General features: G+C 42.5%; 1 protein-coding gene across 6 annotated transcripts in view; it reads right to left on the reverse strand.

Annotated features, from left to right (window-relative positions):
* Window positions 1–26,657, reverse strand: part of Erich1 (glutamate rich 1) — a 99,631-nt gene that overhangs the window by 41,921 nt on the left and 31,053 nt on the right. For 4 of the 6 annotated variants that reach the window (XM_060381428.1, XM_060381425.1, XM_060381424.1 and 1 more), the window contains exons 4-5: window positions 6,767–7,207; window positions 3,271–3,465 (exon numbers count right to left, since the gene is read on the reverse strand). In XM_060381428.1, coding sequence (XP_060237411.1) covers window positions 3,271–3,465; window positions 6,767–7,207 — 636 coding nt within the window. Of the gene's footprint in view, window positions 1–19; window positions 1,430–3,270; window positions 3,466–6,766; window positions 7,208–26,657 lie in introns of those variants that run through there. The other 2 variants (XM_021641762.2, XM_060381427.1) reach the window with 2 other exon arrangements.

Consider the following 26,657-nt stretch of genomic DNA (forward strand, 5'->3'; position numbering starts at 1 on the left):
TATTTATAATCAAATATGATAACTTCAAACTATATAGTTTATTTAACAAAATGTTCATTTTTAATTGTTACAGGCACCAGAAAAAATTCTAGTTTTATGTAGTAATTCAATATATATGTTAACAATAAGCAAGTGAAATGCTTTAATTTTACCCCAATTTCCCCTTAAAGTCTTAGATGATATAAATAACAGGGTAAAAATGTCTTCAAATGCCTCCAGGGTTTGATTCATCAAATAATAATAATAATAATAAATAAATAAAAATGTTTAAGTACAAGAATGAAGTCTCAGTTCACATCATATCTGTATTTATATCTTCGCATTAAATAACAGATAGCTCTTCTTAAGCAATACTGAATTTTATTCATTGTTTTTTTCAGGAAGAATCTGTGTGATCCAATAATTAAAGAAAGCTGAGATTACTCTGGCATGTTCTGCAAGGTAAAAACAAAAGCAAAACAAACAAAAAACAAAAACATAAGTAATAATTTTTTACAGGTTTTAGCCCTTGGGCCCAGAAAAAAACCCCGAAACAATCTAACAAAATGCTATCTCAGTATATAAACTGACAGAAATATGATGTGAATAGAAATTGAAAGGAAACAGAAGTTTGTGTCAAGGAAAGACAGAGAATCCTAAGTGGTAAGTACTAGGGGTTGCACAGCCTTTGGCTTTCATGATGGCAATGATGTGCCAGGATGCCAGAACTCACCAAGGAGACAAGTACATCTCCAAAATCACCGGCCAGCCCTGCAGTTCCTTCCTACGGGAACTGTAGCTGGAGTGAGGACTTTCTCAAACATCAGGCCTTGTAGTCGCCCTGCACAGCCGGTGAGTCTCAGGTCCCAGGCTGGACCCACCCCTGGAATTTACTTTCGGATGGCTCCACTTCTCAAGTTCGCAGCTGCAGAGAATATAAGCTGACCCTGGGCTGGAGGTCGAGGCAGGGGGCAGAGGGGACCCTCCCAGAGCTGCCCCTGATGTGGTCCACTTGATCTTTGCTTCCAAACCATATAGTATATACAATTAGGGAGCCCTGGCGCTGAGGGAGGGGTCCAACTTCTTCATTTCACACAGTCCTCTGAGATCCTCCTAACCCTGTTGTTGTTGTTGCCTAGGGACAGGGTGTTTGACCTCTCTCTAAGTCTCTTTCCCTCTTGATAAGGCAAGTAAACTTCTACAAGGTGAATACAAGCACAGCAGAGCACAGACAGCCCTGCCCCATCTGTGTCTGAGTGTGACACAGGTCAGCTCGGCAAATGGTGGCCTGACCTGTAAAGGGATCTGTGACAACAACCTAACACAAGGTGTGAGTCCCGTTTTCCCCTAGTGCCTGTGGGGTCCTAACATCCTGAGGGCAGCGAGCCGGTGCAAGGTGTCTGAGGCCTTTTTCAGAGACGTCTCTGTGCTTTCAGAACACAAGGCCTACCTGCGGGGAGAGAAGGGAGCTACGGCAGGCAGGTAGAGTACACTTAAGGTCAGACCCCAGCCGCGACAGGTACAACTACTAGACGCCAGAAGCTTATTTCATAGAGTCTAGAGCCTGTTCCCAAAGAGATGTACAGACTCTCATTAGGTACATTTAAGGTCCGAATCTCATTACACAGGCCTGCATTTAAGAGCAAGGTTTCGTTGTCTGCGTCTCATTAGAGAGGCCTGGTATTCAGGAGTAAGTTTTTGCTGTTTGTGACTGACACAGAAACAATTTTAAGCACACATTCTATCTAATCTGTGCACTGAGGGAACCTGTGCTACAGAAATACTTTCTTGTATGAGATTTAGTTCCATTGACTACTTATGGCCAATGTGCCTTAAATGGAATCTGTCCAGCCATATTAGGGCAGCACCAGTGATTTTTACAATGCAGAGGTTCCCCTGTGCACACTCTAGATATGTTTCAGGGTACATCCATGAAGCTGGTAAGTGCCAGGGCAGGACAGTTAAAAGTCCTTTCATAAAAAGTTCACATTAGTTTAACTTAACAAAACTAGCATTATACAGTTTCTTTAAGTTAAAAGAAAGTTTTTGGTGTGTGTGTGTGTGGTGTGTGTGGTTGTGTGTGGTATGGTGTGATGTGTAGTGTGATGTATGTGGTCATATATGATGGGTGTGCTCTGGTGTGTCTGTACCCACATGTGCACAGGCAGAAGCCTCAGGAAGACTCAGGTGCTTTCCTCTGGGGTTTCCCAGCTTACTCCTTTGAGATAGGCCTCTGGCAGAAACGCAAGCTCGTCATTTGGAGAGCCAGCTGCCCAAGCATCTGGGACCTCTGTGTGTGTCTGTGTGGCAGGGCAGGAGAGACAGGGACACGCACTCACTCCTGCCCTTCCAGGCGGGGGCTGGAGATCCGCATCCGGGCTCCCCTGCCTTCACATATGTCTCACGTGCTCACACCCACACCCACAGAGCCATCGCCATAACTTCCTTGAAAGTTTTTCCTTAAACCTTCTTGCAGTTTGGCATAAAACCTTATTGTAGATGTCAAATACTTTGTACAGATGGCATGAAAGTGGACCGCTAATTGCTGGCCTGTTAGGTGGTGGCCCTGGCTTTCATGGCAGCATATGAAGCCCCTCCTCTTCCCATATGCACACCCTATTCCCTGTGGGCACCCCTTATTCTTGAGCTTTGGCTCCACTGCCACCTCCAGTTTTCTTCTCCCAGTTTTTCTGTGGCCTGGCCTCTTGCAGGTCATGTCTGCTCATATCTCCTATGATTCCTCATTCACCTGTCACCGTGAAGCCTCTGTCCTCTCTCCTCCGCTCAGCCCCATCTAGGTGACCACTGCCCCTCATACTCCTCCATCTCTTCTGAAGAAAGCTTGGGCCCCGACAGGGCCACGCACCAGGCCTGATACCCATAGACTACAGTTTGTATACAGTGGGTAACCGAGAAAGATTAGAGAAATGAAGAACAGAAAGGTCACCACAGTAATTCAATACTCTTCCTAACTGTCCCAATGGTGAGTTTTTAATAAGGCACCAGATCTCTAGAAGACAGAAAACTTTACCCTCTATCAAGTCGGCAGAGAAGAAAAGAGGAAAAAAATGATTTCTTTCCAATTAAAAGTAGGGCAAGTGGCCCCAAACTGATAACCCAAAGGCCAAATACGAGACGGCATATGTTTTTGCCTCTATTGTGAGACATCTTTTTATCATAACCAGAGGCACACGAGGCCCCTTTCTCTGTAGGTTCTGTTCTTGTGGGTCTCATGCATGCCGCTTTGCACTCAGATCAGAGGGACCCTCGAGTGGACCCTGCGGCCCTTACCTGGAGGCATCAGACAGTGCTCTGGGAACAGCTTCAGGGCGCTCTCCAGCCTCTCCCTGTCCTGCAGGAGCAGCAGGGATTTCATGTGGTCCAGAAGGAGCACATCTGCAGGAGGCATGCGCCCAGACTCCAGGGCGTGAAGCAGCTCGTCAGCGCTCTCTGTGCACACAGCTGGATCCAGGTCTTTGGACGTATCTGAAAGAAGTCACCCAGTGTCTCAGTTTCAACTCCCACTCCCTTAAGGGCCCCCAAATACACACTCCACTCGGGATGAGGTGTATGAAATATAACAAGCCCCCAGGACAGAACTGGACTAGAACTCTGGGAAGAAGGACAACAACAAACTGCCACCATTTAAATGACACTGGAAAGCTGGCCTGTGTATGTGTCTGGCCTTTTAAACACCTTCCAAGCATAACACAATGCTCTGAGTCATAGACAACAAGCAGGAAAAACCAGACGAGGAAACTAAGCTCAAAGCCATGCTATGGGTCTTTAAAAACGTCGATAGTAAGAGTTCAGGTGTTTAGCAAAAATCAAGAAAACCTATGCTCGGGACCAGCTCGGTTTGTTCTCCTGAAGGTCACTGGTCTAGGTGTCTGTCTTGGAAAAATAATAGGTCTTTTCTTCCTTTAAAGACCTTTCTAACTTTCATTTGTTTACTTATTGCTTTTAGTTAGCATACAAAAGACTGTATTTCACTGTGACGTTTTCATTTTCACACACACAGCTGGTTCCTGCCCCACCACTGTCTTTGCTCGCTGCTATCACCACTCTCTCTGCTCCCTAAGCAGTCCCTTCTTCCGCTTTCATGTCACATGTTTTCCACTCCCTCTGTTATCCCTCTCTCTCCACTTTATTTGGATCACTTCCTCCATCTTATGGTCCCCTTTCTACTTCCATGTCCTACACACACGCATACACACACACACACACACACACACACACACACACACACGCATGCACACACGCAAATTAAAATTTATTTTTCTGTAAATGTTGTTTTTTATTTCCTCAGATGAGGAGATGAGATAAGAGCCATATCCAAGCTTCATGAACACACAGCTTGAGCAGAGCTCAGAGTGTTTCCATCTAATGATTCTTAGGCCTGGAAGCTTCTAGCTTTCTTGTAATCTAATCTTCTGCAAGCCCTGACCATGAAGGCTTCAGCTTCTAGCCTCTGTGTACTGATCTAGGCCTAGACTGTTTTCTGCCTCTGAGACTTACTGCTGAACAAACTCTCTCTTTCTTGTTCTTTTTGAACACTGGCTGGCTGGTTCAACTCAACTGTTCTAAGCTCAGATTCCTCTCCAAGCTGACTAATTCAAATTGGCTTCTCTCTGCTTCTCACAGAATTGCTCTGCTTCGAAAAAAATGAACTGCATGAACTGAAATGCACAAACTCAACTGTAAGTTAAATGAACCAAAATGCACCAAACTGTACTTTATTCCCAAACTCTACTGTACTGTCTCCATGAACTCTCCTGCTCTCTGTCTCTCTGCTGCTCTTTAGTAGCGTTCTTTCCTGTCTGCTCTCATGAGAGCTGGGCCTATCCTTTTCTGACTCACTTTTTTAAATCTTTCTGAGTTGTCACTTTGTGTGTCCCTCAATTAGATGTCACTGTTTAGGATTAAAGCTGTTACTAAATTCCCACCAGAGGGATTAAAGGTGTATACAAGGGCACGTCTATTTCTAGCCAGATCACACAGACCTAGGTTGTTGGATGTGATCCCTTGCCAGAGTGGCCATATTGTTGGATCAAAATTCTTCTACATATTTCCATTATGAGGGAAACAATGGCAGTGTCTGTACATTGGAGTCTGGCTTGTTTCACTTACACCATGATGCTCTTAGTGTTGGTTCCCTGTAATGGTCATGGTTTCAGTCTTTTTGCAGTGGACACAATCCCACGGTGGGGTGCACCACATTTTGTCAACGACAGTTTTCTCGCTCCCCAGCTCTCTGTGTTTGACCCGGTGCTTCCATGTGATGCTGTTTGTCTGGCTCCTGTGGCGATTTGAGCAGAAATGGCTGCCACAGGCTCACAGATTTGGATGCTCGGTCCCCAGGGAGTGCACTATTATGAAATGGAGCCTTTCTGGAGTAGGTGTGGCCTTGTTGGAGGAAGTGTGTCACTGGGCGTGGGCTTTGAAGTATGAAATGCTCAAGCCATGCCCACTGTGGCACTCACTTCTGCTGAGGTAGAACTCATGTCTGCCTGCATGTCGCCACCCTTCCCACCATGACAGTGGAGTAAACCTCTGAACCCATAAGCCAGCCCTAATTAAATGCTTTCCTTGACAGGCCTGCTGGAGTACGTTACATCCTTTATCGCTCTGAAAAGCTCAGCCATCATCTCTGGAAACAGCTCCTGCTCTGTCTGGCCTCTTCCTGCACTGTAGTCACTGGTGTGTTAGAGCTTTTGTTGTGTCGGGAGCACTTCACCTCCAAATCATAGTAACAGTTGGATATTAGTGTTTAAACAGTTTCTCACTTTCTTACATACGTCTCAGTAGTAAGAATATTTACTATCTGGCTGAAACGTGCATCTACTAAGCCCAAGACCTTCCCCTCGCTTCCCCCAGCGGTGTCATCCAAGTGGGAGAGTGCACTGAAAACCGCATCTTGTTCTCACTGTGGTCATGGTGGATCCTGACTGGACTTTGCTCTTTCTGGTCAGTTGCTAATAAAACATTATGAAAATGAACAATTGTCAGCCACAAGAATAAATCTTTATTTTCTCAGATCCTTTATAAATAATTAAAAATGCTTACTGAAGCCTCTAACCAGTAAGTTACATATGAAAAATACAAGTAAGTACGCCTCAAGGAGAGAGCTGCGGCTCTTTTACTTCTCTAGCAGATTGTAAAAATGAGCAACCATTCAAAGCTGCCAGCTGGATCAAGCTTCATTTAGAAACACAGCCTTAAGCACCAACATACCCCAGAATTTGACTTTAGAGAAGATCGTGAGCCCAGTCCATACTTGGAGCCCCAACTTGATGGTGGGAGCCCCGGCTTCACAGCCAGAGTCCCAACTTCACTGGGTGTTATTTCCCACAAGGTACACAGGAGAATAACGTGCAGGCTCTGTGGGCTAATGCAGCCACATGCTAGAGAAAACTGTGATATTCTGGGTTTTGATTTGACACTTAGTATTTACTTGGAATAAATATTGTGATGGTTATTCCCAATTGTCAGCTAGAACCACCCATGAGATGGGCCTCTGTGCAAGTCCATTGTGGACTGGGTTGGATTCCACCACAGTGAACTTTCTTCAGTGTATGTTAAATAATATGTACAGTAAAACCCAAAAAGCCCTTTCCTCCTTAAGCTGTTTTTCTCGGGTATTTTATCAGAGCGATGAGAAAATAACTAAGACTTTAAAATGTTTCATACCGTCACAATTTGAGTATTTTACTACACTTGGTTATTTTTCCAAACACTAAGTCGATGCTTCCATTATCCATAGGAAGACAGGGCTGGAGACACTCACCATCATAAAAATAAATTTCTTGTGTTGACTTCAGAAAACTCAAGACGGTGTCTGCCTTGCTGTTGGCGAGTTCAGCGTCTTCCTGGGTGGTGTCTGCAGCTGCGCTCTCGTGATCATCTCCTGACTCTTCTCCTGAAGCACCATCCACACCTGCTTCCCCGGGGCTCTCGGGCTGGTACGTGAAAGTGACCCCAGAGGCCTTCGTGACTAAGCCAGCTGCTTTCTTCCTCCTAAGCTGCAGCTTCTTTTTCAGCTTCTTTCTTTTATTTTTGCTCATTGTGGGGGCATCTATATGCTGGGGGTGCACTTTCTCTTGGAAGAGCCCTGGCTGTTGCTCTAATTCTGCTTGCTTTAGAATAACATCATTGGGGTTTTTCATTTTTTTCTTTGATTTGCGCTTTCTAATTCTTCTTCTTTTTGGTTGATCATGAAGATCCAGATCTGTTTAAAAAAATTCAAATACACTAATTTTTAGGATGCTAGAGCCATAACAACCACACTTAACTTAAATACATTTTCCATCAGGACTTTTATAGTTTTATTGTTTAGGAGGAATGTCAACAATTTACTTGCGTGGTTCTCAGTTTTACCCCAAGTCACACCACCTGAAGCTTGGTTTAATCTCTCCTGCCTTACACGAATATGCACACAGCTGTTACAATTAGGACAGCTAATGTGGTTTTTCAGGGATATAACTGTTGTTTTATTGGTGCAAAATTTAATCTCCCATGGCCCTGGAATAAAAGTTTAGGAACTATTTTTAGTTACTTATTTTTCTTGAGATAGGAGCCTCCTATACAGCCCAGGCCAGGCTGGCTTTAAGTCGGAGCTCTTGCTCCAGTCTCCAGTGGGCCTCTAGCCGTCCGCTTTCAGAATGTGTATGCTGTCTACTGAACAGGCGTAGACATTTAGAGTTGACTGCAGGCACCGAGCAACCCACCACTGAGACACACGGCACTATCTCAGGAGCCGCCGCCGACACAGCCCTTCACAGACTGATTGGCAGGGGAAGAGATACCGCCGCTGGGGTCAGCTGGGAGCGCGTGTATTGTCATTAACATACGCAAGGCTGCACAGCATAGGGAAGACTCAGTGTATACAGAGAGCCTTGAGAGCACATAAGGAAACTGAACAATGTAACACAAAATCCTGCTCTCCATCACACACGCATGCACACTTTTGAAGGTCATGGGGTACACAGGCCAAAGGTACAACGCCTTCTCATCACAGGTAGCTCTGGGCCCTCCTTGAACAGACCTACAACTGCAAAGCTAGCCTGTGCTTTGGTTTTCAGAGAATTCTAATTTGTAGGGAGTTCTCGTTTGAGATTTCTGAGTTGTGTACTCTTGAGAAACCTGGATTAACTAAAGTGCTGCTTGCTGACCCCACAGAAAACTACCTGGCAGGGTCCCTTCTCCATCTGCATACTAGAGTCCTTCCATACAGCTAACTCCCACTGAGATGCTTAAGCCGTTACAGCACGCTGAATCCACCTTGAAGACACACAAGATATGCCTTTTAGTGAGCATGAACCCTTGTCTCTCTCGCCTGACATGCATCAGCCCTCAGCTTTGTGTCATTGTGGGATTAGATACTGTGTTGTGGGACTGGTGAGCAATTCCACAGCTATTTTTGAATGAGAGTTCTCAGTTTTCTCCTGATACGCTTAGCAACCGTATCTATGAAACCTACTGCTACCTCAAACTTGACAAGAGACCAAAACTACCCCTCATAAAATCATGATATTAGATTATGGTCTAGCTCATAAATTGCTTTTCCTTAATAACTGATATACTTCTGAATCTAGTACTTTTTTTTAAAGATTTGTTTCTTTATTATGCATACAATGTTCTGATGCATATACACCTGCAGGCCAGAAGAGGGCACCAGATCTCATTATAGATGGTTATGAGTCACCATGTGGATGCTGGGAATTGAACTCAGGACCTCTGGAAGAGCAGACAGTGCTCTTATATCTCTGAGTCATCTCTCCAACCCCGAATCTAGTACTTTTTCATCTCATTTGCAAGTATGAATTCAAACTTAGGGGCCTGCTAAGTTTGGCAGACAGACCAATGCTGATTCCAAGTATCTTTGAATTCTGACCATTCATGTGCCCAAAGTATTCTTACTGGTGTCCTAAAAATATTTAATGTCATTAATTTTGGAGAACAGAATTCACTGATATTTTATCTCAGAGGAAGGCCACCTGGAGGAAAGCCTGACTCCTCAGTTATCTCCAGGCTATTTGTGGGTACCTCCCCTGTGGAAGCCTCCTTCAGGACTACAGTTAATTGCCAACTTTGTTCTCTGCGGTTTATTTCTTTTTCAAGTATTCATACCATAAGCCAGGCATTGTGTTGCATGTCTTTAATCCCAGCACTTGGGGAGGTAGAGGCAGGCGGATCTCTGAGTTTGAGGCCAGCCTGGCCTACAAAGCGAGTCCAGCACAGCCAAGGCTACATAGAGAAACCTTGTCTCAAAAACAAAACAAAACCAAAGGCAGAAACAAAAGAACAATTGCAATATTGATCTGCTATTTTAAAAATACTATAAAGTACTAAATTTAAAAGGTGGTATTAGCAAAACAGCTCTCAAATAATGAAGTTATTATACTTTTTCAAATAAATGTATGTGTGCCATTGAAAAGAAAAACTTAAAAAAAAAAATCACTGTTAACCCAGGCCTGCCAAGTCCACTGTGGTGAGGTGAGTCCACACTGCTTGGTTTTCGCTGTGCCCATCTGACCTCCATGTTTAGAATACTGAGCATGTATTGTTTTATGTGAGGAAAACTTATGTTAAGCTTAAATTATGACATCTCCAACTGTATAGGCTGCCACTAAATCCTTCTTAGGGGTATATGTTAACTATATCAACAAGAAAGAAAATCAATAATAAGCATTTATCTCAAGTAGGTACAGGTTTAGGGATACAAGACTGTGAATGAGGATATAGCTCAGTGCTGAAGTATTTGCTGATATAAAGGACAGCTGTGTTAATTAGCACTGAAAAGCAAAATGAACAACACACACACACACCCTTACCTATATGGCTGTCTCTACATTGGTTTGGTACAAATCTCTATAATCCCAGCACCCGAGAAGCTAAGGCAGGAGAATGGGTAGTATTCTAGAGTTCTAGACCAGCTTGAGATAAAAAGTGAGATCTGACCACAAAATAATAAATAAACAATGCAAGCAAGCAAGCAAAAAACAAATTAAACAAAATTAGAAGGAAAACAGAGGAACAGCAAAGAAAAAAAAATCAACAATCACTGTCATTTTAGGGAAAAACCTGGAATGATAGCTGGGGAGATTTGGCAAGGAGGAAGGGAAAGATACAGTTGGCAAAAGGCACAACATGTCAGGAACATGTTGGCATCATTCGTGTCAACAAACTAACGGACAGATGCTTTGAACTGTACCATACAGGCTAGACTATTCGCAAGAAATGGAGAATTCAGAGAAGGAGTTCAACAATTTACCAAACAGATGAAGAAATACAAAACCATACTGGTTTCATATTCTTCTTAAAAATTAAAGAAGTAATGGTGATGGAGAGATGGCTCAGTGGTTAAGAGCACCGACTGTTCTTCCAAGGACCTAGGGTTCAGCTTCCCAGCACCCACATGGCAGCTCACAACTGTCTGTAAGTCCAGTTCCAGGGGGTTCAGTGTCCTCTTCTGGCCTCCACACAAATTGCATGCAAGTGGTACACAGACATGTAAAAGCAAAACATCCATACACATAAAGTGAAAAAGAATACCAAATCTAGGTTCTTCTGTGAATTCTTAAAACCCGGTGCCAGTGTTCATCTTGCATTAATATTCCTAAGAAAAGACAGTGACCCACAGCTCATTCTTCACTCTGAAACGTGACAAGGGAGTTGTCCTGCTACTTTTATAGTGTTATGATATGGTACAGCGACCAAGGCAGTTTATATAAGAATCTGTGGTTCACAGCTCCAGATGGTTAGCGTCCGTGACCATCATGGCAGGGAGCTCGGCACAGTGAGGCAGTCGGGCACTGGAGCAGCAGCTGAGGGCTCTCATCTCGAGACACAGTCCCAAAGCAGAGAGAGCTACCTGGGAATGGAGTGGGCTTTCTGAAAGCCTCCGTCCCCTGACCCAAGTGACATACCCCTCCAACAAAGCCACAGCTCCCAAACCTTCCAAACAGTTTCACCAACTTGGGACCAAGTGTTCAAACAGATGAGCCCATGAGGGCCTTTCTCATTCAGCCACCGCAGGAAGGAGAGCATGGCTCTCACAAGTATTGCTAAAAAACCTTGAACAAAATCTTAATGGATATTAATAAAGAGATTTCTGTGATAGAAAATACTTGGCAAATTTTGATACCACTATATTACAAGGTCTTAGATGCCATTGAAATCAAGAAGGAAAACTCAAAACGTGACAAAAAAAAAAAAAACCCTCTGCTATTGTCATACATTATGCTGGCATGTTAAAAAAACCTCCTGATTTAGACAGAAATAACACAACTGTGGCCACTTGCTTGTGGGTTGGCTCTATCTCAGGACCCAGACAGAACAGAGGGAGAACAGATTGCGAGAATTACACTGCTCAATATAAATCCAAAAGTGTGAGCGGCACAAGCTCTTTACTAGCAGGTAAGGACACAAATAAATGTGACAAAGAATGAGCTACCATCCCTATAGGGATCCCCAAACAAGACACGCATGCAGTAGAAGATCCCAGACCAATTCCCAACATATAAAAATCACATGAGCTGATTCAAAGTTCTAGGAGTGTCCCAAGTTGGCAGAATCAAGGTCAGGGTCCTTGCAGAGCCTGGGAGAGATATGTTTGTTATTCAGACCTCGATGGCGACTTAAGGACTGACATGGTACCTTGGTTTCTGCGCTGTCTTTGGGTCCCACAGGATTGCTGCAAAGACTTCATGCCCCAATGTGTGCCAAGGGAAGTGAGGAAGTGGGGGAGCCCTCTGGGAGCCCAGTGATGTGGTCCCATCTTTTACATTTGCTGTGGCTATGCACCCCTAGGTCCCAGAACTTCCCAGGTTTGTAGAACACAACACAGTATATAAAACACATTACATATAATTTATACAGGAAAAGTGTAGCCTTTATCTCATTTAAAATGCACGCCTACCAGCAGTGTGGCTTACACATGTATCTGGAAACTGAGAAAATAAAATCTATGTGCATAATTTCATATATTAACTAAAGGGGAAACATTTTCTTGGAGTTTGGGAATCTTAGAAAGCTGGCAAGGGTAAAAACGACCGAAGGAAGAAGACACAAGCCTGGCGGCAAAGATGTGTTTGACAACAGTCAGTGTCACAGAAACACTTCACTTCTCCGGAAGGTTCTCCATCTTCTGTCTACTCGGACAGCCTGCTTCTTAGAACCATGCTTTTCATTACCACGCCCTTTCCCGGGATGATCTTGAAGACTTCCACACGGTGGAAAAGCCCTTTGACAAAGCTTCTCTGCTTGGCTGAACTGTAGTCAATCTCCTGAACCTCCCTCAGAGCCCACCTGTGAATATTTACTTCAAATTCAGCCCAAGCAAGGCCTCTGCCAGGCTAGATTAGCCATAACGCCCACCTCAAGCTTGCTCACCCTGCATATCTGATTCACCTTTCTACAGCTCCAGGGTGGTGTCTGCCCCCCACCTCCCAATCCTGTTAGGTTGGTTTGGCCAGAATCCTTCTCATCCCTGAGGTTTTCTCAGTGACAGGCACACACTCATTCTCTCTCTCTCTCTCTCTCTCTCTCTCTCTCTCTCTCCCACCTCATCTCTAACTCTAAATCCTTACTGGCCCCTTACTTGAAAGGCACCTGTGGTGTAGTCCCTGTACCTGTTATGATGGTCCTAAGTACACATCTACCATAAATCAGCACAGGAAATGAGTTTTTCTTTAATACTAAGGCATAACTCCAAGTTACAACCTATGGTTTCTGCAAAATCTCATCAGAGAGAGCTGACGACTATCACCTTCTCAGATAAACCAAGAATTATCACAAAAATAAGACATTAAAGGATTATCACAGTTCAATTTCAACTTTATTTCTAATGTAATTTTCTCTTCCATAGTTTAAATTTCTCAAAGAAAGATTATATATATACATATACATACATATATAGATGTCTGGTGCAAATACTTATGTACCAAGTATTTTCATGTAAGAAAAGACAGATTAATCATGCAAAATCATAATATTTAAAACATTTTACAAAACAATTCCATACGTCCTAAATGTTTCACTATGGCCTTTGACAGGGCCACATTGCTCAGGGAGTCTAAGGAAAAACAGTCACAGATTTGGCTCCTGGGAAAGTCAGGTTTCTATAGAAGTTAAGCAATGCAATGTGTGCTTTCTGCATCAGGGATACAGCTCAGGAGCTTGCTTCTAAAGAAACGCTCACGGGTCTCACAGTAGGCTTGTGGCTGTGAAGGAAGTGTGTACTAATGGTCATGGCTGATGCCCACATGACATTCTGGACTGGAAGACCCTGTTCCTTGGGCTCCAGTGTGGATGGGTTCATCTGCCTTCCCCATCTCTCCCATCACCAGGCATTACTGGGCAAAGCAGCAGCACTCCTGTAGTCCTGGCAAATTCTTGGGTCCAGTTGCACTGACCAACTGTGGTCCACACTGGACCCTTCTTCAGCTTTATGCCTAGCTGCCTTAGTGATGCGCTCTCATGGGGAATCCTCCCTTGACCCCCACGCTACTCCACCAGCCTCACTGGGCAAACCCACAACCATGACAGCACTGGTTCTGCCACACACTGGGTCCACAGCTCATCCTTCCTCGGGGGCCTCCCATCAGCTCTGAAGTACCTGAATAGGAGAGTGCTGCTCTTTTGCAATGCAGAATTGCCCTCATGGTTGTCTCTGACTACAAGTGTGAGTGTACTTCAAGTGTGGCTTGTGTGACAGGGGGGCCGACTTAGAGATCTCACTTTTCCTAGTCCCGTACAAGAGCCACGCGTGGCCAGAGGCAGTTACGTGGGTGAATGGTGAAACCATAAGAAGCGTGTTCTGGGACATGAGCTCTAGTTTTGTGCAGAGACAAAAAGCAAACATTGTGAAGATAACTGCTTCATCAGCTAAGGGTTAACTTTCACCATAGGGTCAAAGACAGTGTATGTTTTAAAAGCACGTGGCTTTTAAGCGTGTGGCTTACTTCTCTGCCCCTGTAACACCATTACTATGGACAACAAGAATTTACAGGAGAGATGCGGGCTCCTGCAGAGTATAATGGTTGTAGGAGCGTGTGGTAGAGGCTGTTCTTTACTTCGAGGGCAGGCAGTATGTAAAGAAACGCTGGTGACATAGGGCGGTGTCATGGTGAGGTATTAGCCCAAGGGTACCACTCTTCCCACCCCGACAGCAGGCCCCACCCCCTGGCTTTCTCCACCTCCCAGTAACACCATCATGTTATGAACTCATCAAAGGATTAATGCACAGATTAGCTTAGATCCCTCAGACCTGCCTCTGGAAACCCTTTCACAGACACACTTGGAGATTTGCTTGTTTAATGCCCTAGGTATTTCTTAATCCAACTAGGATGATACTATAAACCAGCCATCATACAAAATAAATCTCAGTTAGTTTTCGAACCAAAATGTGAATTTCCAGTCCCACTGACCTAAAACTTGGCAATGAAAACAACCAGTGCAGACAGAACCCTGGCCAGGAGGCCTGGGATAGGAGTCGCCAGGACTTTGGCCACAAAGGAAGGGAAATTATAACCCACCTTATTTAAGTACAGGCCTTCAAGAACTATTTAATGGCATACTTCTTTTTTTAGAGTAATGACAGATTGAAATCCCTGCTCTTTGCACATCAGGAGTGTCGGATATGGCCACAAGAAAGAGTTTCCTGTTTGTCTCACAGGGACCAGTGGCCTTCTCCTCAGCAGAAGGCCTCTGAGGACAGTTTTCATTCTTAAATCCAGAGCTGGGCACTCTGTTCTTTGCTTCTTTCATGTTAAATGTCCCTGGACAGAAGGGCTGACGTATTCTAGAGTCCTGTGAGAGCTGCTGGTGATTCTGACAACTCAGGATGCTCTGATTCTTTGTGAGCTTGTTGGAAAATGATCTGCTCTTAGAAGGACTCAGTTGGTCCAGCCTAGGGTGGGCGACATCTTCTGAGCCTCCACCCAGCAGGGTTTGCCAGTGTGCCTCCTTCCCTAATGTGTCTAAGCTACGGAGGTCTTTCTCCAGGCCGGGAAATCTTCTGAACTGTCATGAAGGATGAGCCTGTCTCCTGTTACACGTTACAGACCTAAAGACCACTCAGCTCGACTGAAGTCAGAATTCAGTCTATACTAAGCCTGCTGGCAACTGCCTGGAGAGGAACACTTCTCACAGAGTGGCCTTGAATGCATTTTACAGGGAGCTTTTAAAAGCAAAGAACAGAAAAACAAACAAACAAACAAACAAACAAACAACTACTTCTTGGTTTTAGTTGCAGGGGGGTAAAGCAAGCAAGCAGTTTAACAGAAGCTAAAAACATTGAGTTAGCTGGGGCATTTCTTTTATTATTAATTTTTTCTTTTATTGAAAAACATTTTTTTTTTTAAGCTGGGCATGGTGGCATACACCACTAATCTCAGCACTGAGAAGGCAGAAACAGGCAAATCTATGAGTTCAAGGCCAGCCTGGTTTACGAGTTTCAGGACAGCCAAGGCTACACCAAGAAACCTTGTCTTAAATGGCCCCCACAAGAAAAAAGAAAAACAAAACCTCACATTCCGTGAGACATCACTTTCAAACATGGGTGCTTCCTTCTACAAACTAACTTTACCTTCTTTGTTTGGGACTCCTGGACCTAAGCTTTTCTTTACCCGATACTTGCTTTATAGGGTGGTCTTGAACTCAGATCTGCTTGGCTGTGTCTTCTGGATTAAAGGTATGTCTGTATTCCAGCAGGATCACAAAGACCTTCTAGGTCTTCTTTTCAGAGCAGCCATATTCTAAATTAAAATTCCTCTCCAAATCCTTTGTCTTAGCATCAGCCTGGGTTGTCTGGAGATTTCCATGGGACCCCCTTGGGCACCACTCAATTGAATGCAACCTGGTCCTGCTACTGGAAACCTCACTCATTTGACATTCCTCTGTTGAGAATTCTCTGTTTAGATCTGTACCCCATTTTTAAATTAGATTATTTGATTTTTTTTCATGTCTATTTTCTTGAGTTCTTATATACTTTGGAAATTAGTCCTCTATCAGATGTGGAATTGGTAAAAATCTTTTCCCATTCTGTAGGCTGCTACTTTGTCCATTGACTGTGTCTTTTGCCTTACAGAAGCTTTTTAATTTTATGAGGTTCCATTTATTAATTTTGATCTTAGTACCTACACTATCGGCGTACTGTTCAGAAAGTACAAAGTCTTGTATCAATGTGTTCATGATAGACAAACCCTTATCCAAACTAACTACAAGACACAGAGAGAATATCTAAATTAACAAAATCAGGAATGAAAAGGGGACTATAACAACAGATATTGAGAAAATCCAGAGAATCATAAGAACATACTTTAAAAACCTGTACTCCATCAAATAAGAAAATTTAAAAGAAATGGTAATTTTCTAAATAGGTAACACTTACCAAAGTTAGATTAAAAATCAGATGAACAATTTAAATAGATTTACAATCCCTAGTGAAATAGAAGTAGTCATTAAAAGTCTCCCAACCAAAAAAGGCCAGGACCAGATGATCTAAGCACAGAATTCTACCAGATTTTTAAAGAGTTAATGCTAATACTCCTCAAATTATTCCACAAAATAGACACAGAAGGAACATTGCCAAATTCATTTTATGAGGCCACAGTTACCCTGATATCCAAACCACATAAAGGCTCAACAAAGAAAGAGAATTATAGACCAATATCCCTTATGAACACAGATGTAAAAATACTAAATAAAATACTTGCTAACCAAATCAAAGAAGACATCAAAAATACGATCTACCATGATCAAGTAGGCTTCATCCCAGAGATTAAGGGATGGTTCAGTATACAAAAATCAGTAAATGTAATCCACCATATAAACAAACTGAAAGAAAAAAAACCCCACATTATCATCTCATTAATGCAGAAAAGGCCTTTTACAAAATCCAACAACCCTTCATGATAAAATTCTGAAGATATTAGGGACACAGGGGACATACCTAAACATAATAAAGGCAATTTACAGCAAGTTTAAAGCCAACATTAAATAAATAGAGAGAAACTTAAAGAAATTCCACTAAAATCAGGAACAAGACAAGGCTGTCCACTATTTCCATATCTATTCAATATAGTACATGAAGTTTTAGCTAAAACAACAAGACAACTGAAGGCAATCAAAGAGATACAAACTAGAAAGAAGGAAATCAAGTCTCATTATTTGCAGATGATATAATAGCATACATAAATGACCCCAAAATTCTAGCAGGGAACTCCTACAGCTGATGAAGCTGATAAACACTTTCAGAGAAGTGACTGGATACAAGATTAACAACAACAACAACAACAACAACAAAATCAGTAGTCCTCCTATATACAAATGATAGACAGAGAAAGCAATCAGGGAAACAATACCTTTCACAATAGACTCAAATGCTATAAAATATTTTGGGAGCGATGTTATTCAAACAAGTGAAAGACCTACATGACAAGAACTTCAAGTCTCTGAAGAAAGAAACCAAGGAAGACATCAGAAGATGGAAAGATGTCCCATGCTCATGGGTCAGTGTGGATTAACACAGTAAAAATGGCCATTCTGCCAAAAGCAATCTACAGATTCAATGCAGTTCCCATAAAAATTCCAACACAATTTGGAAAACCAAAAAAACCCAGGATAGTTGAAAAAATCCTGTACAATAAAAGAAATGCTGGAGGTATCTAAATCCCTGATTTCAGGTTGTGCTATAGAGCAATAGTAATAAAAATTGCATGGCACTGAAATAAAAACAGGCATGAAAAAAATTAATGGAAATGCATTGAAGACCCAGCTATAAATCCAAACATATGGACACCTGATTTTTTATAAAAGGCCAGATATATACACCGGAAAAAAGACAGCATCTTCAACAAATGGTGCTGGTCTAACTGGATGTCTACATGTAGAAGAATGCAAATAGATACTTACTTATCACCCTGCACAAAACTCAAGTCCAAGTGAACAAAGGCCTCAACACATTGAACCTGATAGAAAACAACGTGGGGACTAGCCTTGATAGCTGGGGTATTTCAACCCGGAGTTCTAGGACAGGGTTGGGTTCTTCACCACTGGCCTTTTCATGGCGTGGGTAGCAGAGGTGTGTGTGTGGGTCAGTTTTAGGTTAAACCAAAGAAGGCTCCAGCTGAGACAAGATGGAGAAGCCTTTGCCCTGTCACATCTCTTAGTTGCTGTGGGTAGGCAGGGGACTACATTTCACAGTGGCCAGCTGGCATACAAGGCTGGTCTTATTTGGTGTACGTTGAGACGCAGAGCCTTCAGTGACACTCCCACCCTACTTCTACAGATCCCACACCAACCCAACCACCTGTTAGGTCATAACAGAATGTCATCATCCAAACGGAAGTTAAACACGAACAGCCACTCACTGACCTCCTGGACTGGGCTCCTATTTGCAAGGCATGTGCCCGGGAGTTCTGCATCTGTTCTGCTGAGGCTTGTTGTCTGCAAGCTAGTGTTTATCCTCTCAACAACAGCACATCTAAATTTCTGTGGCAAGCTGCTATTTCTGAGAGTTTTTTGTTATAGTTATTTGATTTATTTGCTTACTTACACTTTACAGGTAAAACCTATAAAATCAACTGTGTGCCTAACTAGAATATAGATAAATAGCTTGTCAGTTTCATCATAAAATAAATGATTAGAAAATATTTATTATAATGAAGGAAGAATTCTTTCATAGAATTTGCCAACTTTCACATGATGGTTTCTCTCAGTTTAAATGTAAAAATAATTTTTCGATTTTTTTCCTGGAAGTTCTAACTAAACCTGTTAAACATTCTGTACCCTGCCCTCCCATAGCAAGTTACACACATCTCTTGTTAAAAGGTGCACCCCAGAAATGCTACGGTTGGAGGATGAGAAGTTTGACCAGCAAACTCCTGGTACCAAATGGTGGTTCCATTGCAATTCATAGGCTAAAGTCAGATGATTCTATTTCTCAGCTAACAAATTGCAGTTCTTTATCTACAATGACAAAGTGATAAAAATATTCATTTAGTACCGAGCACAATCAAGCGAATGACACAGAAAAGAAACAACATTAATCAAATACATGAAGACTGTTTAAAAACAGAGCCAGAGAGAGGATAAAATAAACAGAAATAAAAGACCTCATTTTGTAAATTACATCACTATATTCAATTTTCATCCTTAAGTGCTTGCCTCAGTGACTAATGTTGATGTGTTCCTGTTAATAAATAGTGACGTGCAGGCCTCAAATAGGGTCCTGAAAGTGAGAGTGATCCACCGTGGTACCAGATGAGTTCACTGCACACAGTGACAGCGATCCACTACACACAGTGACAGCGACCTACTGCACACAGTGACATTCAATTTTCATCCTTAAGTGCTTGCCTCAGTGACTAATGTTGATGTGTTCCTGTTAATAAATAGTGACATGTGCAGGCCTCAAATAGGGTCCTGAAAGTGAGAGTGATCCACCGTGGTACCAGATGAGTTCACTGCACACAGTGACAGCGATCCACTACACACAGTGACAGCGATCCACTGCACACAGTGACAGCGATCCACTGCATGCCCTGCTTAGTTTGAATGTTAAGTGTCCCTCAAAAGGCTCATATTTAAACATTTCTCCCTCATTGGTGGCACTATTCTGGGAAGTCATGGAACTTTTGGTATAAGGGATATGACTGGTGGAGGTGGGTCACTGAGGGCAGGAGACCTGGTTGGTACCATGTGAGAAGCCTTAACTATAAGCTTCCACTTCAGCTGTCATGCTTTTCCACAAGATGGACTGTACCCTCTGAACTGTAAGCCAAAAGGAATCTTTCAGGCATGGTGTAACTAATATACTATTCCTGACCAGAATCTATAAGGGTGTCTGTGAGTTATTCTCCTTGGAGTGTCCAGAATTGCTGTGAGATGCACTTGACCATGGCCAAGTGTCTGGCAATAGATCTAGATGGGCTGGAGAAGGAAGAACATGTGAGAATCCTGAAGAAGGATACCTGAATGTTCCCTCATCATTTCTAAATACAGCCCACATTTGAAGGCTATGGAGAGGGAGGGAAGAAGAGAGGGAGAATGAGAGAGAGAAAGAGAGAGAAAAAGAGAGAGAGAGAGAGAGAGAGAGAGAGAGAGAGAACAAAGGAACTAGATGTAGTCAAAAATAATTGTGGAGGGGAAAACCGTCATTACCGATTTGATGCATTTTGACTTTTTAAATTCTAAATCTACATGTAGATATCCGGTCGGACCAGCACCATTTGTTGAAGATGCTATCATTTTTTCTATTGTGTGGTTTTGGCTTCCTTGTCAAAAATTAAGTTTCCGTAGGTGTGTGGGCTTATTTTTGGGTCTTCTATTTGATTCTATTGATCTACCAGTCTGTTTTTATGCCAGTACCATGCAGTTTTTATTATTGTTACTCTACAGTACAACTTGAGATCAGGGATGGAGATACCTCCAGAAGATCTTTATTTGGACAGGACTGTTTCAGTTATTCTGTCTTTTTTTTTTCCATATCAAATTGAGATTTGTTCTTTCAAGGTCTGTAAAAAAATCTGTAAAAAAATATTTTGATGGGAATTGCATTGAATCTGTAGATTGCTTTTGGTAGGATGGTCATTTTTACTATGCTAATCCTACCGATCCATGAACATGGGAGATCTTTCCATCTTTGGAGATCTTCAATTTCTTTCTTTAGAGACTTGAAGTTTTTTTCATACCAATCTTTCACTTGCCTGGTTAGAGTCACACCAAGGTATTTTTAATATTTGTAGCTATTGTGAAGGGTATTTTTTCCCCTAATTTTTTTCTCAGCCCATTTGTCTTTTGTATATAGGAGGGATTCAGATTTTTTTGAGTTAATTTTGTATCCAGCCACTTTGCTGAAGGTGTTTATCAGCTGAAGGATTTTTCTGGTAGAATTTCTGGGGTCATTCATGCATACTATCATATCATCTGCAAATAGTGATATTTTGACTTCCTCCTTTCCGATTTGTAGCCCTTTGATCTCCTTTAGTTGTCTTATTGTTCTAGCTAGTACTTCAAGAACTATGCTGAAGAGATAAGGAGAGAGTGGGCAGCCTTGCCTTGTTCCTGATTTCATTGGACCTATCATGCTTTGCGATCCAGTCCTATTGTCAAGCTGGGGACTGCATGCTTTCTCACCATGGACATAGCTGTTCTGAGCAACTGTCTAGATAAACAAAACCCCAGCAGGCACATGAGTCAATAGTCGGCACTTCGCACCATTCACAGCAGTCACAGCAGCTGGGTAACTCACAATTTCTGCTGCATGTAGAGGTGGACAAGACGATCTCTGCTATTGAGTCAGTGCTTCCTGTTGCTTATAAAACAAGTGGTCAGAGGCCATCAGCTGGGAGCCTTGGCTGCACAGGAGCCCCACTGCAGCCTTTTCCAGGAAAGCACACAGCATGTATGTCTTGTTCCACTCCTGCTGAGTCTCAGGTGTGGGAACTGTATCAGTTGGGCCAGGAGCCCCACAATCAGTTTCTCTCTGCATTCCGACCATTGTGTCTTTCTGTAATGATCTCTATCAAGGCTGACATTCTTGACCCCTTCCTGCAGCTGCCTAGCCTATGCCAGTGCATTCAAGCTGACATGAATGAAAGGCAAGCATTCAAGACTCCATTTTTCAGATGCCAGGAAGGCCACAGCAGAGAGCAAGAAGAGCTGAGAAGGAGATAGCAACTTAGCTTCATGTACGCAAGTTATGAGCCTTTCCCAGCACTTTTCTGCTCTCTAAGAGACATGGGTCCTTGTGCTGTGCAGAGCGGCCTTTTAGCTTGCCTCCTTAGGGGATTTTATCTAAACGTCCACTCAAAGCTCCAAAGATCCACAATCTGCCCTCTGAACACATGGTAAATAAAAGCTATAAGAAAATGCATGAGGAAACCACAGAGGCTTGGCTATTTATAATTTCTGAAACATCAAGTTTGAAATGATGCTATCCCTAAGCATCTTACAACCTTATACAGTTAAAAAAAAAATCTAACTTTGTTGGAATTCTCTTAGCTGCTGTTCAGCATCTACTTTCTGAATAAACTGCTGGGGTGGAACTAGATTCTTAAAATAGCCACAGCCTTCTGATCAATTCTCACAGCTTTCTTTACAAATAGCCACAGCCTTCTGATCAATTCTCACAGCTTTCTTTACAACAGCCTGAGTTATGGGATGTAATTTAGTTCAGCTTTTACTTCTGAATGATACTGAAAGAAAATATGGGATATCAGAATGGGAGTGGGAATGAAAACAAGACAATCTGGACACTGACCTTTTTTTATTTTAAATACCAATGCTTGGTAATAATCAGATATAGTCCAGGCTACTTCTTTTGCTTCCTTGACACTACGGGGAAGAAGGAACCCCAGCTGAAGAACTGCCTCCATCAGATGGCTTGTGGGCGTACCTAGGGGGCATTGTCTCGACAGCTCCTTGATGCAGGAAGGCCCAGCCTGCCGTGGGCGCCATTATCCCTACATGCGAACCTGGGCTGTGATACAAAGGCAGCAGAGAAAGCCAGGGGAAGGGAGCAAGTAAGCGGCATTCCTCCAGTCTCTCTGCTTCAGTCCCTGGCTCCACATTCCTTTCGTCAATGCCTTCTCTGGCTTCCCTTGATGATGGACTCCAACCTTTGGGCCAAATAAACCCCTTTCTCTTCCAGTTGATTTTGCTCAGTGTTTTATCACAGCAACAAGAAACCTAACTAGGGCAGATGCATCTAAGGAAAGACTGACTTTAGTTCTTTTTAAGAAGAAACATGTATTCATTGCTAAATTAAATATTTACTTCATAAATACTTGATAAGTATGTGGACAAATATGTACTATTTAATTACTTTCAATAAGATTAATTCTTGAATTCCTTCCTTTTAAAAGCTCTGATACAGTGAAGTAAGGTCCAGTTTTTCTAGGTTATATAGATATTTTAATTCTTGTTGTGTGAAGTTCAACCTAGACAAAATTCCAGCACAGAGAAGGGCAAATGGGTTCAAAGTCTCACCCCTAACCATTGCTGGGAGAATGGAGATCAGTTTTCTTCAGTGGAGTGGCGCTGGGCATATCAATTACATGCCAGGACAAACCACAGGTTCAGGAATACTTGGCCAACTCAAAAAAGACTCCATGATTTTTGTTCTTGTTTTCATTTTGTTTTGGAGTTTTCTTTTTTCATTTTGTTTTTTAAGAGAAAGATGATGAAGATAGATAGGTTTGGAGAGGATCTGGGAAGAATTGGAGGAGGAAAAAGAAAAAAAGTAAAATAACAAGAAGAGAAAACAATAAAAAAGAGAACGCTGTCCTTTTAATGGCTGTCCAACAAACAGCAATTAAACACATGAATAGAAGTGTGTGTCCGTTGTCCATATGTGCTGGATACATTTGTTGGTATCAGTGTCTGCACACGTATTTGAGGGCAGGTGCAGAAGCCAGAGGCCCACATGTCTTTCCTCAATTGCTCTTCATCTATTTTTATTTATTTTGAGACAGAGTCTCTTATTGAACTTCAGGTTTATTGAAATGGCTAGATCAGAATAAACCTAAGCACAAAGGTGAAGGATCTCTACAAAGAAAACTTCAAATCTCTCAAGAAAGAAATTGGCAAAGACACTAAAAATGGAAAGTCATCTTACATTTGTGGATTGGTAGACTCAATGTTGTAAAAGTGACCATCCTACCTAAAGTAATTTACACAATCAATGCAATCCTAATCAAACAACCTACAACATTATTCACAGGAAATGAAAAAAAATCCTCAAATTCATATGGAACCAGAAAAGCCTCCAGACAGCTAAAGCAGCCCCGAGTCAGATGACTGATCTGGAGGGACTGCCATTCTTTACTACAAGGTCAACTATGAAGTGCCAAGACCTGAGCAGCTGGGCTGGAAACCTGACTGGGGAAATGACGACGCAAGGACAGACTCACAGATACAGGTACAGACAGCCTGGTATTGGTGGACTATGTGTTCTGATGGAGACATGCAAGCAACCTGGAAATGGCTTGCTCACTCAGGACTTCATCCACTCCCTATGGTAACAGACCTAGCCTAATAAAAAGCAACATGGAATGGGTTCAAAAACAGGTTATGGAGGAAATAAAATAACATAGAAGACCCAAACATTAGTATTCACTACTACGACCATTTGATGTTCAACAAAGAGATCAAAAACATACACTGGGGAAAAGACAACAGCGTCAACAAACGGTGCTGGGAGAGCTGGCTGCCCCATGCCGAATAATCAAGATTCACATCTGTCACCCTGCCAGAAAGTTAGCTCCAAGGGGACCAAAGACCTCAATCAGAAACTTGAAATGCTAAAATTTTCCAGAAAAACAGAAAACCGTAGGCAGGCCCCACAAAATATACGTATAAGAAAGGGCTTTCTGAACAGGACCCCATTAGCCAAGGGATCAAGGCCAACACTGACAAATAGGAACCTCATAGAGTTAAAAAGCTTCTGTACAGGGGAGGAAGCAATCACTTGAGGGAGGAAGAATGAGAGAAAAAAACAGAACAAAACAAAACAAAAATAAAAACCTTTGTCAGCTATACATCTGATTAACATCTTGAATGGATTAACATCTTGAATGTATAAGGGACTAAAAACAAAAGAATTTTTAATAGAAGAAGTTAAAATGGCTAAGCAATACCTTTAAAAAGCATTCATTTCCCCTCAACACTTAGGCAAATGCAAATTGAGATCTCAGCACAGTCAGAATGGATGAGATCAACAAATTCTGGATGGGGCATAGGGATAAGGGAACCCTCATTCACTGTTGGTGAGAATGCAAACTTGTGTAGCCACCCTGCAAAAGAGTAGGGAGAGCACTCAAAAAAACTAAAGGGGAAAATGTAAGAATGGGGAGGGAACTCTAAATGGGGATTGGAGAAGGGAGGTCAATGCAGAAAAATGAGGAAGGAGGAGGGACAAGGAAGGATAACAGTCCCCACAGGCCTGTGTTTGAATACTTGGTCCCTAGTTGGTAGGAGTGTCTGGGAAGAATTAGGAAGTGTGCTGTTGGAGGAGGTGTGTCACAGGGGCAGGGGGACAAGCTTTGAGGTTTCAAATGGCATTTGCCATTCCCAGTGTGCTCTTGCCTCTTGGTTGTGGTTTGAAATGTGAGTTCTCAGCTGTTCCTGCCCTCATTCATGCCTTCCTTCCATCACTGTGGACTCTAACCCTCTGGGACTGTAAGCCCAAATAAATCAGACTCTCTTTTAGAAGCTTCTTTGGTCATGGTGTTTTATCACAGCAATAGAAAAGTAACTAATACATTAAAGTTATATGATAAAACCTCAAGGAATCATAATATTGTATATTTAAGTGTGTGCATGCATATCTTAAAGTAATGCCAATTGGGATGGCTCTGCTCCCCATAATAACCATAGACAAAGGTGTATTTATGCATACATATCCACAGATACACATATGTATGCAACAACAATAATCAAAGAAAAAGAGGCATCGATCTGAGTGGGGATCATGGGAGGGGTTTGATGGAGGGCAGCTGGAAGGGGCTGAAAGGAGAAAAGGAGAAAAGGCAGAGTGATGTAATTCTATTTCAATTAAAATATATTAACCATAAAAAACCAGAAAAACAAAAACCCCAGTACCAAAACCCAGACACTTCCTTTTCAACAGTTGGTCAGGGAAGGGGAGCCTTAGTGAATCCCAGAACAATCACGTAATACTATGCAGGCTGCCAAGTAGCGGAAGCAATTAATAGTCCTTCCCAGCTGTCACACCTATGAACATAACAGTGACCAGAACGAAGGTGCAATAGTGGCACTCACATGTTGGTGGTAACTAACAGTTGTCTAATTGGACTTAAGGCTCTATCAACAGGAGGGAAATCATACCTGGTACCAGAAACCTCATCAGCTACCTGGTGCTACTGAGACCATGGAACTTAGAGGTACAGCCGCTGTTTTAGTTAGGGTTTCTATTACTGAAGAGATATCATGACCATGGCAACTCTTATAAAGAAAAACATTTAATTGGTTTTGGCTTATAGTTTCAGAGGTTTAGTCCATTGTCATCATGGCAGGAAGCATGGTAGCATGAAGGCAGACATGCTGCTGGAGAAGAAGCTGAGAGCTCTCTCTATTTTTTTTAGTTTTTTTTAAAAAAATACTTATTTTTATTAATTACAATGTATTCACTTTGTATCCCAGCTGTAGCTCTCTCCCTCACACTTCTACATCACCTGTTTGTCATCAAAGGAAGTCAGGACAGGAACTCAAGCAGGGCAGGAACCTGGAGGCAGGAGCTGATGCAGAGGCCATGGAGGGTGCTGCTTACTGGCTTGCTCCTCATGTCTTGCTCAGCCTGCTTTCTTTTAGAACCCAGAACCACCAGCCCAGGAATGGCAGTACCCACAGTGGGCTGGGCCCTCCCCCATCAATCACTAATTAAGGAAATGCCTTACAGCTGGATCTTATGGAGGCATTTCCTCAATTGAGTTTCTCTTCCTTCAGATGACTCTGGCTTGTGTCAAACTGACAGAAAACTAGACAGAGCAATTCCTACACAACCCACATCTTTTTTGAGTGTGGAGTCGGCATTGCTGATGCACTCCGGGACTCTTCCATCGTAACTATTTTTCTAGGAGGACATGAGGGTCTTCCACTGCCTGTAACTGGTTGTTGAGTTTACAGTATACTTGAATTCTTTCTGATATTAG

The sequence above is a fragment of the Meriones unguiculatus genome, chromosome 4 (genome assembly GCF_030254825.1).
Source record: "Meriones unguiculatus strain TT.TT164.6M chromosome 4, Bangor_MerUng_6.1, whole genome shotgun sequence".
NCBI classification, from domain to species: domain Eukaryota; kingdom Metazoa; phylum Chordata; class Mammalia; order Rodentia; family Muridae; genus Meriones; species Meriones unguiculatus.